We start from the raw sequence: 18,208 nt of genomic DNA on the forward strand, positions 1-18,208 counted from the left end.
TCGAATATGTTTCTCCACCACTCGTTCTAGACTTTTCAACACGAACGATGCCAAACTGATTGGTGTAAGACTTTTTGTTAGGGAATAGTCGTCTTTTCCTGGTTTCGGAATAAATATTACGCCTACGCGTCACCATTGGGATGATGTATAACCAAGTGCAAGACAGGCTGTGAAGATCTTCTTCAGGGCCTCAATCAGCCTGTCTCCAACTTTTTTAAGCATTGCTGGATATATTCCGTCAAGTCCAGCTGACTTAAAGTTCTCAATGGAAGACAAGGAAAACCTTATCGATTCTTTTGTTCGACTAGCAATAAACCAGCTGCATCTAGAGATTCCATCGCTGCTACCGTTAATGTTCAAGCCACTCTATACTTCAGAGAGAATTCTACTGCCCGGAAAATGGGTTTCGAGTAGAGCATTAAGCGTTTCGGAATTGGAAATGGTGTATGAACCATCAGGTTTTCAAATGGAATCCAGTCGTACTTAGCGGTCTAGATGAAGGACCTTACAAAGTCTCGCTCTTTTCCTCATTTCTTCGACGTTACTGCAAACATTTCTATAGGATTCAAGTTTGGCTTTTCATACTTTTTTCTTGTATTCTCTCTGTGTAAGTCGATGGTTTGCCCAGTCCTCTTCTGTTTGGGTCTTTAAGGCTTTATTAAGAAGTTCGCTGGACCGTCCCAGTCCACATTTCGAGGATTCCTGCCGGAAGGCATTGATATTGTATCAATTCCCAATCGGAGTTCGATAAGACGATGATTCTTATTCTTTTGTACTGTTGAGCTAATAAATGATATAATTTTCGGCCTCGATCTATTTGATTCGAGCTGTACAAGTGTGCGCATCGTTTTCATATCACAAAGCATCCACAATTTGGTGACTCCGAATGGTAAATTTGCGAATTGCATATTCAATTAAATGTCTTTAGACGACACACTACCACCACCAATTGGATCTTTATGAGAAGACATAATTCCGGAAGTAAAAAAAAGGTGAAATAATCCCAAACCTTAACTTAAACCTGCGAAGAGAGTTTGTGTGGAGTTTAGTGATTTCTGATGTAACTCAAGCGATTATTAGTGCTGACTTCTTATCTTATTACGACCTGTTATTCGATCTTAATCGGCGATGTTTGCTAGACCGAAAAGCTACTTACAAAACGCTATGTTCAGCTGCTCAACTCAACGCAACTCAAATCAACTCGACAAATGAGTTAACCGTTAATGTTAGCTCACATTTTTCAAACTTACTTAAAGAGTTTTCCGATATTGTTCGACCGCCGCCTGTCGAAACCATTGCAAAGTCTACAGTCGCCTACCGCATCATCACTACGGGTCAACCAGTTTTTTCCCGACCGAGACGTCTTGCTCCAGAAAAACTTGCCGCCGCGCGAGCTGAATTTAAGCTGTTGAGGAATGGAATATGTAGGCCGTACAGCAGTAATTGGGCAAGCCCACTGCGCATGCTCCGCAAGGCTGATGAGTCCTGGAGGCCATGTGGCGACTATCGCGCTCTAAATTCAGTTGCAGTACCGACAGGTAACCATTGCCCTTCCTGCATAACTTTACACACATACTTGCAGCCAGAAGACGTTTGTAAGATTGCCATTACAACACCATTCCGTTTATACGAAGTTTCACACATCACATTTGTAGTGCGCAATGCTGCCCAAGCGTCTCAAAGAGTTTTAAATGAGGTTTTGCATGGTATTGATAACATTTTCATCAATTTGAATAAAGATGTCATATTGTTTCATGTGAATGCCCAAGCCTTCATTTTTCGCATTTACATATATATTCCGTTATCTGACGATAAGCGCTACTGCCTCACCGTAATTGATGGTTTCTCTCGATGTCCAGATGCGATAGCAATACCAGACAGCACGGCCCCGACTGTAGCAAAAGCCTTAATAGAGACCTGGATAGCGCGCTTTGGCGTTCCAATTGACATAACTTTAGATCTTGGACGCCAATTAAAAGTTCCTTATTTCAACAACTTTTACAATATCTTGGCATAAAGCATCTATGCACAACTGCTTACCATCTGTAAACCAACGGCGTAGTCGAGCGATGGTATCGGATTCAAAAATCGGCAATATTTTTTCATAACGTCGAATGAAGAACACGTTTTTTACCACTTATTTTATTAGAATTTCGGTGCTCATTCAAGACTGACATTGGTGCATCCCCGGCAGAATTAGTTTTTGGAACAACCTTACGTTTACAATCGGCGTTCTTTATAGATGGCATCCGACCGACCAGCGAAACGGAAATGGTAACACATGCTCGACATGTCATGAGAGATGTTCGCCCAGTTGATACTGCTTGGCACACAAAAGAAAAATCCTTTGTGCACTCTAATATTACGACGTGCGACCAAGTTTTCGTTAGATATCCTTCTGTTCGACCGTCATTAACGCCACCTTACAAAGAACCATACAAAGTGGTAGAACGTCATCCTAAATACTTCACTGTTAGCATCAGCGACAACAAGGTGAACATCTCCATTGCCCGATTAAAGCCAGCATTCATTGCCACACCCTGTAACCAGGAGTGGACATCATTTCTAGATTAGCTCATTACATTCTTAATAATTATTCTTTAATTTATCCATATACTTTTATTAATTCTTAATTCTTTGAAATGCAACCATGTGTGAGTTTTCATTTGCTTTTAACTTCTCATTCTTTTGCTTTTCACTGTTGAGCTAATAAGCGAAATAATTTTCGGTCTCGTTCTTTTTGAATCGAGCCGAACAAGTGAACACATCGTTTCCATATCACAAAGCATGCACATATATATGTATAATAATAATATACATATATATTAGGGCGGGTCGATTTAAAAATCGCTCACTGCTTTGTGAAAATCGTACTCTAGGGATCAAAATAAGAAACTTTGCCGAAGGAACCATACCTCTAAAACGAATTCTGATGTCCCCCAATTTGGGTGAGAGCAATGGGCGATTTTTTTGCCTCCCCACAAATCGACCCGGCCTAATATATATATATATATATATATAATTAGCGCTTACTCCTTTTTGGGTGTTTGGCCCAGCTCTTGCTTCTATACTGTAGGTCCCTCTAGTTGCTCCACAAATGGAGGGATTTATTTTTTTAAGCCGACTCCGAACGGCAGTTTTTTTTTTTATGCGAAGCTTTTTCATGGCAGAAATACACTCTGAGGTTTGCAATTGCTTGCCAAGGGGCGACAGCTATTAGAAAAACGTTTTCTTCATGTTGGTGTTTCACGGAGATTTGAACAAACGTACTCCGAATTCCGAATGGTCGGCTACGATGGCCGCACACAAATAACGAAACTAAAATAATGAGTACACATCGATGGTTTTCGAGAAAAGTGATACAACTCAAAAAATACAAAATACTGAATTGGGTCAGTTTTCTAGATAAGTGACACGCCAATTCGATCACCTGACAAAACGACACTAACGCCATCTCTCAGAATTGTTTCAAGATTCGCTTATGACGCTTTTCCAGATAAAAATATATAAACTCTGTAGTTGATTTTTGCTTTTAACGGCAAAACTCCGAATTTCAGTTAATTTTGAGTTGTGTCGCTTTTCTCGAAAACCATCGACATGTGATTATATCACAACCAAGTCCGACACCAACATACTATAGCAAACTATTCTTACTCCACTCTTCAAGAGTTTTTAGCTTCATCTCTCAAGCCTAGTTACTTCAAAAAAGGTAAATGTCATTAACAAAAACTCTTACAATTTTCAAGAGGAATATTATATTTCTCCGGCAACAGTTTGCTCAACCTAATACCACCTTACATTACGCACTTGGCCGTAACCGGCGGTTCTGAAAATGTATAGCTTCTACATTGAGTCATGTGACTCTCATTAATCCGCAAACTAGATATGTAAACTGAAATACAAACAACACCAGTTATTTTCCACTAGCTGAAGTGTTGTCATATGAGTAACAAAAAACCTGAGGAAAAGGGAGAAAATGCAGACTTTTCTGCCACTGTTAGGCAATTTTCAGTTCTCTACTTTTTATCTTCCTGTTAATGTTTCATAATATGGCCAGTGTCCCTCTGGGAAATAAATATAAGTGCATCAACTTAATATTAAATAAAACTACGCCCGCTCTTAGAAAAACTTTTTTCTATCATAAAGTATCCCATAAAAATAAAATATTAAATATTAGCTCCTCTTAGAAATTAGGTCTAGGCGCACAAGGATATATTCAAAGTTATTACAAGTGAAACATTTAATTTTTGTTATTAATAATTATAACGTTTAGGTTTTAAAGAACACTTGATTTATTTTATTTCGCATGCAGTTCACAAGCTGCTTTAATATTGGAAGGATTATTTCATTCCACCAACCTGTCTTTTTAAGCTTCTTCAAGGTCTGAAACTGCCAATCATTCTTTTGCTTTAAAGCATCCCCCACAGATTAACGCACATGCCCGCTTTGGCCTTGGTTGGTACAAAGCAAAGCGAAGACTTTCCAGCATTTCGGAAAGAGGCCCAATCAGTAGCGATCCCCATCGTGATATCGATAATGGAGAGTTTGGCAGCATTCATCGCGCCAATACTTATGATAGCCACCAAGATTGCCCAAATATGCTTTTTTCGTCCGAAAAAGTTATGTTTTGGACCTCGTCGGTCTAAAATTCATGTTTATATTTTGTACCAGCTACATTTAAGCGCCGTATCAGTAACGCCAATAAATGTGTACTACGTGGTAATCTAAACTAAAACACGTCACTAGTGCAAATATTATATATTATAGATGTACAAACTATCAGCACTTTGCTTTACTTAACTCTACTTTACTTTGATTACAAATTGATGACAGGGGTACTGAGCATGAAGATTAAAGAAGAATTTCGCATACCGCTATGAAGAAATAAAGGATATGTTAAAATATTTTTGTTTTATTTCATGAGCCATCTAAAATACTCCTGCTGGTGACTATACATACCTACCAATTAAGTGCGCACTTCTTAATGAAACTACTTTTACGTTCGCTAATATCGGTATATGAGGGGCGTATTGGATGCCGGTTGAAAATGTTTGAGTAATACAAAGTATTTCAAGCACGAGTGTCTTCAGCAATGTTTGGTTTTGATGGCTTCTTTTTTGGTAGATTAAATTGTCTCTATTGTTGCGTTAATTTTGCTATTTAATATTAAGTACCCTCATATAAATTGTTTCGGTTGCTATTCAACCCTTTTCGGGGTGTATCAACCAGAGATGTGAAAGAGAATATGGAATGGTTTGTGTAAGTATTTTTGTGCAAAATCACAATGAAAATCAATAAGCCAAGAAGTCTGTGGTGACAAAAAGGTCAAAGCAGCAAGTACATACTTGCAAGTGATATTAAGTATGTATAAATATATATATATAGACAAGAGAATACAGTTGTGAGCACCAAAATACATACACTCGGAAATTGTGGTTTTTATAATTTTCTTGCAGGTGAATGTAAAGGATTTAGTTTCATACAACATTTATATCTATGGAGTTTTGGTGATGAACTCATGTGGATCTAAGAGGGCTCACTTTGAGGTCAATGAATTTTGATCTATCAGATAATTTTTTCTATTTTATTCATCTTTTATTAAGAAGAGCTTGAACAACGGTGCCTTAATGAAAAAAGCTAAGCCGACTTAAATTCTTCTCTCAAAAGCACACAGATACATACTTCGTACATTACGGATGAAAATGAATCGAAAAACGTTTATATTATGATCATACGGGATGTGGCAATTAAGTTTCTGGAATTTGGGGCTATACTGCATCCTACATAACATCAGCAAATGGATTCTTTCTTTAATTCGTTTAAATATACACAAAAATAACAAAATAATAAAACAACAAATAAAAATAATAAAATTAAAAAAAATTGAAATCCCTTACGTTTGCGTAAAATTTGGTTTTATGGTCGATATATAGCTACTGGGCGATGCTACAACATTTTTTTAACATCAAAATTGCCTGAACGAAATCGACGAAACCAAAATTGCACGTAATTAGCTGTTACAGTTACGGCACACCCTATAACTCAATACTGAATGGAACAAAACAGGCAAAGACAACAAAAAAAAAAAACAAAAACACAGCAGAATAATTTTGTTATTGTGAAATGTCACCTTGACGACCGGTATAACCTTTAAATTGTTTGATCGATACTTTACGAGATATCGATCACTGCAGCCACATACCGGGGTAATAATGTATGCTTCTCGCCAAACTAATATTTCTGCTAATATCTCTTTTAATTTCTCAAGAATCTGATCTGGTTAGCTAAAGTTATAGCTACCAATAGCTATTCATCAGTAAGAAAGTGTTTGAAACTAGGCTTGAGCTAATTTTTATTTTTACCTCTTTTACCTTACCGGGAACCACCCTCTTTGACGCACTATTTTTGGGGTAATTTGAAATCAATGCTCCATACAAAAAATTTCAGCACTTTTAATTTGATCTTATAAGATGTGCTGTAAATCGTTCTTCCTTTGAGTTAGCCCTGAACCAGTTTTCCATTTACTAAATCCAGTCTTCTTTTGATTCTCCGAACTCTCAGAAGCTTGTTAAATCCTTTGCACTATTCTTTTACATCTCCAATTTTGTCTTCGAAAAATAAAAATATTACCCTTTTCCATGTCTTATATGTTGTCCCACAAATGAATAAATGAATGTTACATTTTTTTTTTTTGTAGAGTTTTTTCATTCCCGGAATACACTCTGAGGCTTATCATTGCCCGCCGAGGAACGACCGCTATTAGAAAAGTTCCCCCATGGAGCTGAAAATGGCATACCTTCGAAATAGCTCTTCTTCGTTGGATCTCACAGTTTATGTCGCTGATGCTATTTACTAGAAGTATGTGCTGTTTGCTAAGAAGACAAAGCAATTCACAACTTCAGAGTTATAATACATTTCACGATTCCTTTTTCTTCTAGAAAAAACGTGTAGACCATACCGAATTTTGGCAAAACTGCTGGTTTGGCATGCTCAATGTCATTTTATATAGCCGTATAAGTTTTTCCAAATAACCATATTTTAATATGGCGCCTAATAGGTAGCTTCGCTCTGCCCTCAAAGACCGCTTTAAAGCTTACGAAAGACTTGTATCCCTCAATTTGTGGGATTATTAATTTTATCAATTGTTCAGAGTACACTCAGACTTCACCGGCTTTGATAATTTTAAGCTGCTTCACCTATATCCTCATTATTTATTCACTTATATCCACACAATTCGGCTTGCCTGTATTTCAATATCCGCAACTGTACATTTCAATATAATCCACTATTTAACATTCTGTGCAGAGGTTAAAATGGCAGACAACAAAAGAAAATGCAAAATGGCACAATGTCGAAATGCCGTAATGTCGCAAGGTCATCTACATAGCATTATGTTTGCAAAAACCAGCTAACCAGTGCAAAGGCAAAGAAGCGCAACGTATCCGTAACTGAGCAGTGTAGCGAGTGTGCATGTAAATTGCGTGTTCACAACTGGTCCTTTACCACTTCATTGTTCTTGTGGGGGCCTTATGTGAATTCACTTTCACCATTTCACATTTCTTTCCTTTTGCCGTAATTAGCCCGAATGACGAGGAAAAGTTCCATGTAGGTAAGTGAGATTGGTACTTGTTTTTTGTTTTCTTTTCTGGCTCGTAATGAAGTGAACGATGTTTTAAGGCGAGTGCCCTCATTCACTATAATTTTATTTTTAAATGATTGTTCCATTATTGTATACATGTAGCGTAGTTAGGGGAATATTTTTATCAGATACAAGTTTTAGACACCTAAGAAATTTGCTCGAAAAGAGGTGGGTTTTCAGTTTCAACGAAAAATATTTATTGGTGGATGGATGCCTACTTTGTTTCCTTCAAAGTAGTCTCTCATCTAAATATAATACTTTTGTGATGGAGCTATACCAGAAATGAGGTCTTTATCTCCGCAGTTATTTGTCGTTTTGTGAATGTTTTAGATTTTGGAATAGATAAAATTTAGCAAGGAGTCAAACTGAGGTGACTGCGGCATGATTGCGAAATATGGATTCTGTGAGCAATGTTTTTAGAGAAACTATCAATCAGACCAAAAGGCATCTAACAAAGGGTCTTTAAAGGTCGCACCTAGATTTCGTTTTAAAATAAAACATGTAAACATTTAAACTCTTTCAGGCTTAACTATTTTTATTCAAATTACGGCTGTTAAGAATTAATTGTGAAAAATACATTTGAAGTAATGTCATTCATCTTCACCCACGCGAACTAAAATTTTCAAGAACTCATTCACACATAATCGCATTGACTTCAGCAATATCGATCCGAATGTTTTGTTTCAGTTTTCTAATCGTTGTTCCGTTATTCACATAGACTTTACTTTTCACAAAAATTAGTCTAATGGGATGAGACCGCATAATCTAGGTGGCCAGTTTATATCACCATTACGTCAAATTAATCGAGAGGAAAACTTAGATCGCAATAATGCAATGTTTTCCCGTACTATGTGACTTGTAACTCCATTCTATAGGGTTCGACATATAACTTTACGGAATTAAAAATGCTATAAAAAGAAACTACTCAATATTTTTCCAAACTGTGTTTTTTATTTTGAAGTTCAATCCTTCCGGTTAATGATGGAATACAACTTCATTCATATGGCTGCCTCGGCTAGCCATGCACCATCCCATACGATCGATCCAATTTTTCAACACATTTTCGATTGTATGCGGCTGTATTTCAGCTATGACATCGCGTATGTTGGTCTTCGGTGCATCAATTGTTGCTGGTTTGTTGGCATAACTCTGGTCTTTGACGGCACCCCAAAGATTATAATCTAACGGCGTCAAATCGCAGGTCCGAGGCGGCCAAACGATATCAGAATTTCGGCTGATAATGCGATCTTCGAAGACAGTGCGCAAAAGATTGATCGTAGCATTCGCTGTGTGGCAAGTAGCGCCATCTTGTTGGAACCAAATGCCACCAATATTCTCCTCTTCAATTTCTCGGAACAAAAATCCGTTCAACATGGCCCGGTAACGCTCTCCATTGACGGTTACGGCCACTCCTCGCTTATTTTCGAAGAAAAATGGACCAATGATGCCTCCCGACCAAAATCAGCACCAATCAGTGACGCGTTGTGAATGCATCGGCTTTTCTTCGAGTGCGTGCGGGTTTTCTGAGCCCCAAATGCGGCAATTTTGCTTGTTAACATACCCGCCAAGATGGAAATGAGCTTCATCCGAAAAGATGATTTTTCGGTCAAAGTCTTCATCTTCTTCAAGTTGATCCCAAGCCCATGAAGCTAGTTAAAATCCGTAACGATAGATGGCGGGCCCTGTATATAACTAGCTCATGAAATTTCTGCATTTATTATAATCCGTTTGCTTCAGTTCTTGTGTTAATTGAATTTTGTAAGGATGAAAATTCAAATCCGTATGTACAATCCCTCAAACAGGCGACTGAATGCCTTTTTGTCGGTAATGTCGAGATATCGATGCCGAAAGTGGTTCAGCAACATCCAGTTTTTAGTCTGTCAGTCCCTTTTCTATCCTCGATAGAACCAGTTTCTTAAACCTTTGTATTTGCGACTCATTCAGATAATTATTTCTACCAAAGAAATTACGAATGTTGTTCTTAAAGATGGACCATTTTTACAAGGTTTGTTCAAAAAATAAGGTGAAATTGCAAATTTCACGAGCTACATACATTCGAATTTTGATTATTATTATATGTCGGTACACTCGTCTCGAAGATATGTTCACGGTTTTCGCAATATAGCATGGTTAGTTTTTTGAGAGAGGCATAAATAAGACAAGTGTTTTGCGTGTTGAGTGATTTTCTGCTATCGAAAAAAATGGATCAAAGTAGTTGCATCAAACTTTATGTAAAAAATGGAACTAAATTCTGAAAAACACTTCAAATGTTGACAGTGGCATACGGTGAGAGTACTCTGAGTCAGAAAAATGTTTGCAAGTTGTACAAACTTTTCACAGAAGGTCGAGAAGATGTAAATGACGATTCTCGCTCTGGACGCCCCAGCACTCCAATAAATTTGAGAAAAATTTAAATTCACCTTATTTTTTGAACACACCTCGTATAATAAGTTTCCATAATTTTAACGCGTTGCTCTATTTTGTAAAATTGTGCATCTGTCTTAGTGACAAACATCAAAGATGACATATTTAAAGGATGAATACATACTGATATCTAGGCGCGTGTTTTGAAATATCCTTTATAATATCTGCCGCATTAGTGGTAGTAAAGTACCCACCCCACCGTCCATCTCAGAGCCATCCCCTTATTTCAGCATTTATTCGGAATACCAATCAGTTTAGACAGGCACTATTTAGTTCTGGTAAGGTAACTGGAGCCATCCTACGTCTCCCTATAAAGATAACAACCTCTACTTTCCGCAAGTTGACGCTTAAGCGCAGCGACGTCTTTTGCATCAAGTTACAAAGTGTTTCTTGAAACTGGTCTCTGGATGCAATGGTGGCATTGATTTGTTAGAGTAAACAGTAATTACTATAGATGCTTTCCATTTCAATTCAACCGGGCTACTCGGGTCATGTTCTTCGATTTCGATGTAACTTAAATATGTTGCTCTCTGGTCAAAATAATGAGACACGTATTTTTTTGTTCGCCCGAAAAAAATTTTTTTCAAGAGTTATCGGCAATTTTGTTTTTTGCCTCAAACTCGATTTTTTTTAATTATATAAGAAAAAAATTTTTTGAAATGCCCATAACTTAGTCAAAAATGAACCGATTTTAATAATTCTGGGTTCAAAATGATCGTAATTACTTACACAAGCGACTTCATGTAGAAACAATTGCAAAAAAGTAGTTGAAAATTTTTTATTTAGCAAAAAAGAAAAAAAATTGAAATTTTTTCGAAATTCAATATTTCAAAAAGGGCATTTTTTTTTTTTTATAACTTTTTCCAAATCAAAAAAACATCTCAAACTTTAATTGAGCTGCATGCCTAGTAGCTAAAATGCGTTGTTTTTGAGTAATGAATTTTTGAGTAAACACCCTGTTTCGCACTTTTTGTTTTTTGCAAAATAAAAAATTTTCAACTACTTTTTTGCAACTATTTCTAAATGAAATCGCTCGTGTAAGTAATAACGATCATTTTGAACCCAAAATTATTAAAATCGGTTCATTTTTGACTAAGTTATGGGCATTTAAAAAAAAAAAATTCTTATATAATTAAAAAAAATCGATTTTGAGCCGAAAAACAAAATTGCCGATAACTCTTGAAAAAAAATTTTTTCGGGCGAACAAAAAAGTACGTGTCTCATTATTTTGACCAGAGAGCAACATATTTAAGTTACATCGAAATCGAAGAACATGACCCGAGTAGCCCGGTTGAATTGAAATGGAAAGCACCTATAATATTATATCCCGTTTTCTTGTAAATTTCACAAAGTACCAAACATACAGATAACTTAAACAAGACAGGATAATGGGTTGTAACTTTATTGAAATATCTAGAAACTTCGGTGGGTTATTCGTCCTTAATCAATTCATGGCACTGCTTATAGCAATTTTCCATATCAAGAAGGACAAATGAACACCTAAAAATCTTTCTCTCTTTTCGTTGAAAGAAACCATGCTGCAGAGAAGGGTCGCTTTTCTTTTGGTTTATGTAGAGATTTTGTTCACTCAATGGCAGTCTGCAATTATAGGTGCAAAAAGGAAACAATTTACAAATATTTCGCATAATTTAAGTGCGAAGAAGAAAAAACTGATGGGCTTAACGTCCTACGGACTGGATGTAGATATATTTAAAGCTTCAGTTGAGATACTAGTAGCTGTAAATGAGTTAAGCGCAAAGTAGAGGTGCCAATCCACAACCCCATAACCTCACCCGTAGTATAAACCATAATGACATTTATTGCCATCAATTATTTGTGCCATAGCCATAACCAGCTGATATTTACATATATTACCATTTATTTGTGGAATCCGTGAACATTCTTGTGCGATTATTTTTCACAACTTTCGACGTGGATTAACTCAGCAACATTGCATGGATGAACTTAATTCATTTTTTGGCGATGAAGCTCCATCAAGGACCAGTGTTTATCGGTGGTATGGTGAATTCAATCGTGGTCGTAGTTCACACCAAGACGAATTTCGTGAAGGTCGTCCAAAATCAGTTGTTGTTCCGAAAACCATGGATGCTGTGCGCGAACTGATATTGGAAGATCGTCATGTGACCTATCGTTAGACTGAGACAATCTTAGGCATTAGAGGGACCAGCATACATTCAATATTGCATAAACATTTGACTGTCAGGAAAATTTGTTCGCGTTGGATCCCACACAATTTGTCAATTGCTCAAAAAATACGATCGCGGGGCTTCGAAACACGTCTATGATATCGTGACAGGTGATGAATCATGGATTTACGCGTATGAGCCCGAAAGTAAACAGCAGTCGACTGTATGGGTGTTTCAAGATGAGCCAAATCCAACAAAAGTTGTTCGCGCACGAAGCACTTTCAAGCAAATGGTCGCCTGTTTTTTTCGGAAAAACTGGACATGTCGCATCCGTACCACTAGAACAACGTAGAACAGTAAATTCTGAGTGGGACACAACCATTTGTTTGCCAGTTGTCTTCCAAGAAATTAGGAAAACCAATCGCCAAAGACGGATCATTCTTCACCAGGACAATGCGAGCTCTCACACATCGGCTCAAACAACTGCATTTTTGAGCACCGAAAGCATCGAATTAATGGGTCATCCGCCGTATAGTCCTGACTTGGCACCGAATGACTTCTTTTTATTCCCGTACGTAAAACACAAACTGAGAGGTCAACATTTTTCGACACCAGAAGAAGCGGTTGCGGCATTCAGAATGCATGTTTTGGAGGTACCTCATTCAGAGTGGCAAAAGTGCTTCGATAATTGGTTCAAGCGCATGCAAAAGTGTATAGATCTTCTTGGAGAATATTTTGAAAAACAATAAAGTGATTTTCGATGATTAAAATTTGTTTTTGTTCTCTAATCCCGACATATAAAAGGCACCCCTCGTATAGCATATCGCCCAATAACACTTATGACTACTCCATGACTTAGGATTTGCAAAGGATCGGGTTGTTCCTTACAATAGTTATGATATGTTATACAAGCTTGATATGTTTTTAATTTAATATGCAAACTTAAGAAATTCGTACGATTTGTGTCACACTAACAATGGAATGCCTCTCTAGCAATCCTTTTGAAGCCTTGTCGACCTTAAATTAATTATTAATAACTTAACTTGCTAATTTTAAATAACATTGAAGAGTATCTCTAATATTCATTATTTTTTCTTACCATTTCATGCAAACCCCATGCTTCTTCTTCATGGATGGCAAAAACGTCAATCAATCGCTTACTGGCTTACCATAATCAACTCATTTTGCTGCCTTCGAATATCGAATCGTTCTACGCGGAAATCATACTGCACGGCATTGTCAACTGCATATGTTTGTCATTACCCGGCGGTCTTCATAATTGTCAATAACCGTGAATGTCACATTCTTCCACCCTGACATTTTGCTGTTCCCTGCTGAGGGCATTTCTGAACCGCTGCTAATCAACTGCGATCACATTTATCAACATTTTTCTTCATTAACTTTCCATGCCTTGCCATGCACATAAATTTATGCTTGCCTTTGAATTGGTGTTCGGCTTTATTTGTGTTTGGTGTTCCATGCGCAGAGGCCTGTCACCCTTATGAACCGTTCAAGTGTCCCGGTGATGGTAATTGCATTTCAATTCAGTATTTATGCGATGGCGCGCCCGATTGCTCTGATGGCTATGACGAGGATTTGCGACTTTGTACGGCAGGTAAGTGAAAATCAACAAGCTTAATATAACATTATAAACATATATTTTAATGATTTACTCAATGCAGTTGGCCAGCCTAAATGTGAAAGCATGTGGAACGAAATTGAAAAAGCTTAATGTAAATTGAATGGATGAAAAGATTTGAGTGAAACTGAACAAGATTGATTTCAAAATACCTGAACTCGTTTTGGAAAATCACTTATGGTATTTCTTCTAACAGATTATCTAAAGTAATTAAATGGAAAATGGCACTGCATAATGCAAAAAAGTAATAAGATACAGATAAAGGTTTACATTTAAGAGGGCAAAGGACTGTCATAGCCTGTTTTAAAATTTAGGTCGGTTTATTTTCGGCAACCGAAAATTTACTTCAGCTTAGGACGAAATCGCGATGTCCTTTATTCAAATTACCCAAGCTTTCTTTGCACAGTCATGTAAGAATAGTTTCCTTAAAACACATTAACCATCTGCCTCCTTCACCGGTACCGGTGACTGGTGACTCACCGTCTACATCACATTTATTTAAAGCTAATTTTGTTTTGCTTATTCCTAAAACCGAACTGATTTGAATCAACTGACAGAATCAACTTTTAAATGCAATAGTCGCTACCAGCTACAGTGATTTCTTTCAAACCAATCGACGATGTAGTGATTGGAAATGAGGCCACCTGGGTGTGTCATCTTCTATTGAAAACTGATTCGTTGATAATTCTGTTCTTGAATCTGAACCCATTTAAATTATGTAGGGGCACACGTCATTGAAGGGGTCAACGGAAACGATATTGAAGCAACCATTTTTAACGATAACGATCTCAACTTAGAAAATTCATATCTCCCATGCTCATCAGATCTCCTCATATTAAGGGGGAGCCTGGTTTATGAGGTCTAAAAATTGCATCTCTTTGAGACTTTTTTTTAGGAAAAAATTAATTTAGCACTGCAAAGTCTTTTCTATCTTTTAATAAACATTTAAAAAGTATAAAAAATTGTTGTACTGGTTAAAATAAGTTGAAAAAAATGTTTAACATAGAAATTAGTAGAGCGCTGCAACGCTGGAGTTTCCAACTGGCGTACAAGAAATAGCTCGTAATTATTATCTAAAGCAAAAAATTCAAATGGATTTCTAATTATCATGATTTTTTATTCTAGATGAACTAAGAAAACTGAGAGAAATTCCAAAATTTCAACTTTTTGGAGGTTTTAAAGAAAAAAATGCCTTTCTATAAAAAAAAATTCACTTCAACTTGGTATAAAAATCTTGAAAAACTTTTTTTTATCTATTTTGTTAGTTCAAATAGAAGAGAATTTAATACTGAAGGGAACAAGCTATGATTCATTTCAAAAGGTTCATTAGTTTTTTTTTCATTCATGTACGCCAATTCAAAGAAATCATAAAAATGAAAAGTCGAGAAAAGAAGATAAAGTTTGTACTATAGCTGTCCGGTCACAGCGTAACTACCTAACGCTCGCCTACCTTTGGCTTTGTATCTACCGAAATATTGAGAATTAGGCTCTGTAACCTTGTGTGAATATTCTGAAATGTATTAGGAATCGCTTAAATCGAAAAAAAAAATTGATTTTTTTGACCTTATAAACCAGACTCCCCCCTTAAGATTAACAAAAAATATGTTTGACCAAGTTTCACTACACTTAGTGAATCAGAATATACGCCCGCCCAAAACAACCATCATTCCTTTTATGCTGTTAGTTTGGACAGCGAAGTTAAGTATATTGGCCTGTCTGCGATGTCAAACTTAACTGCAAAAGACATGCTGATGCAACCTTGTCCAAAGCAACAGAGGCTAATAGATCGAAGTGTTTCTTCCTGTGTTTCCGCAAAACGGGCACTGCTGTTGGTTTTAAGAAATTTATAATAATTTTCTTTATTCCAGCTAAATATGTTAAAAATAAAATATGCAGTAAAAAGTGTATGCCAAAAGAGTTTTCTACGGATTATATTCTTTCCGGAATGTCTCACATTCTTCCGCAACTTTAAGGATTTCTTCACCAAAATATTTCTCTGAATCCATGTTGAACAATCGAGGTCCTTCCTCTACATATTCAACAGTACCTTCACAGTAAAGGCGACAACAGAAATGTTGTTGATTTGAAAAAAAAAACACAAAACGTTTTTTTCTATCACACTGAACAATAATCACAATATTTTGTGAAATTCGATATAAAATAAACGGCAATGAATATCTGCGATGCAGTCTATGCAATATCGAAATACATTCTGTCAAAAAAGTACCGGGAATTTTTCAATAAAACGCAAGTAATCATCAACATTTATTTTGTCGCCTTCAAAATATTCTCCATTCGAAGCAATACATGTACGCCAACGCTTAGTCCAGTCATCAAAGCATCATGCTTTTAGACGCATTTGAAGAGATCTTCTTCAGCTCCTTGAGCGAATTCTCTTTAATGGCCTCTATCGACTCAAAACGGCGTCCGCGGAGTGGCAATTTAAGTTTTGGGAAAAGAAAAAAGTCGCAGGGGACTAAATTCGGTGAATACGGTGGTTTTTCGATGATATTTGTTGAAGTTTTGATCAGAAAAGTGTTCACAATATGAGGCTTGTCAGACGGTCGATTATCATGGTGCAAGATCCATGAGTTTTCTTTCCACAAATTTGGCCGTTTCCTACTCACATTCTCTCTCAAACGTCACATAACTTCTAAATAATGTTCTTTATTTGCCGTAGAGCCATTTGGAACGAATTTCGAGTGCACAACACCATGATAATCACAGAAAACAAGTACATAGCTTGACTTTCACTTTTGGCCGACTTTGACGTGGTATTCGGGTATCGGCTCATGTGGATATTACCATTCAGCCGTCCGTTGACTGATTTGCATGTCAAACTCATACACCCATGTCTCATTACCTGTTATGATACGCTGAATAAACGTTGGGTCCGAGCTCACTTGCTCAAGCATGTCTTCAGCCACCTTCGTCCGATGAAGTCTTTTAAAGAAATTCAACTCTCTTGGAACGAGTCGAACAGCCACGCGTCTCATGCCCAATTGATTGTGTAAAATGATGCGAATTTATTCATGAGACACGCTAAGGTCACGAGCTACCTTCCTCAAACTTAAATGATGGTTTTCCAGCACCAATTCCTTAACTATGTCGACGTTTTCATCCGTTGAACACGTTGATGGGCGACCAGATCGGGACAAATTTTCCACGACTTCTGGGCCCTCTGCAAAAGGCACATGATATACCGTTGAAAACACAAAATTTAAGGCAAATTCTTTATTCGATATTTTTATCCATAGTGAAAATCGCAGAGCAAACCTGATGTTGACTGATATGATTAAATGCCAAAATAAGCTAATTGACTGAACACGCTCAAACTCTGCGACAATATAGAGGACAGTTGTACCAACATTCCAACAAAAAAAATTTAGTACACATATGTCATATGAACGCACGCTTTTTAAATGAACAATTCCCGATATTTTTTTGACAGAATGTATGCTATGTATTTTAAATGCATCTTTAAAATAGTTAGTTAAATAGTTAAAAAAATGATTTTGATTCGCTAAACGCATTACAACATTTTCCTTTACTTTATTTAGTTGGGATATATTTATTTTTAAACAGTGGGCAACCCTTTTAGACATTTTTAAATATTTTCTACCTAAATCACTGAAGCCGTCTTAGAAAGTATTATCATTAAACTCGGCGCAGTATTTAAGGAGATAAAGAGCGATCGCACAAAAATACAATAATAGTTAGATAGCCTGAACTTATATTCAGGCATAGTGTGGTTTGAATTAAATAAAAATGCTCCAATTGCACTCGTCCATTTCAGTAAACGTGCAATCTCATTGGTTGCTGAGATTTTCACACAGTCAGAACAGCCAATTTCCGCTCGGGATTTACCGACACATTGTGATGTGCTGCACCTACACCTTACCGACCGAACGGATGTCAAAATTGACGGATGTATTCAACACAATGTCAGGAGATGAATTGCTTTTTAAGCCACATAAGCCCACAATGGGCAACTCTGAAATTTGCATGAAGGTGTACAACTTAGTTTCGCCAGTTGACGACCACCACTTTGTTGTAGTATTCAATTTCGTATGTGTGCCGTCAGTGGAAGTGATGGATGGTTGGGTGTTTCGTGTGGCAAATGACAGACGTCAGATGTAATACAATATGCACAGCGAAGTTATGCTTTTTCCATGTATGTATTCTTGTACTTACCTGAAAGCTGTTTTTTGTTTTTTTTTTTTTGCGCCGTGAAATGTAACCAATATGCAGATTCGTAGCAAATACAAAAGAAATGTTTTTGTCGGAAAAACCCCTGTCATTTAATTATTTCGCTTTTTTAACGTCATTCAATACCAATTAGTTAAAATGGTAAAAGAA

At 36.8% G+C, this 18,208-nt stretch overlaps 1 protein-coding gene across 1 annotated transcript in view; it reads left to right on the forward strand.

Annotated features, from left to right (window-relative positions):
* LOC129235339 (IDLSRF-like peptide) overlaps positions 1-18,208 on the forward strand; it is a 78,835-nt gene that overhangs the window by 16,151 nt on the left and 44,476 nt on the right. Inside the window, exon 2 of the mRNA XM_054869135.1 lies at positions 13,697-13,825. Within this exon, the coding sequence (XP_054725110.1) occupies positions 13,697-13,825 (129 nt within the window). The remainder of the gene's footprint in view (positions 1-13,696; positions 13,826-18,208) is intronic.

The sequence above is a fragment of the Anastrepha obliqua genome, chromosome 1, assembly GCF_027943255.1.
Source record: "Anastrepha obliqua isolate idAnaObli1 chromosome 1, idAnaObli1_1.0, whole genome shotgun sequence".
NCBI classification, from domain to species: Eukaryota; Metazoa; Arthropoda; class Insecta; order Diptera; family Tephritidae; genus Anastrepha; species Anastrepha obliqua.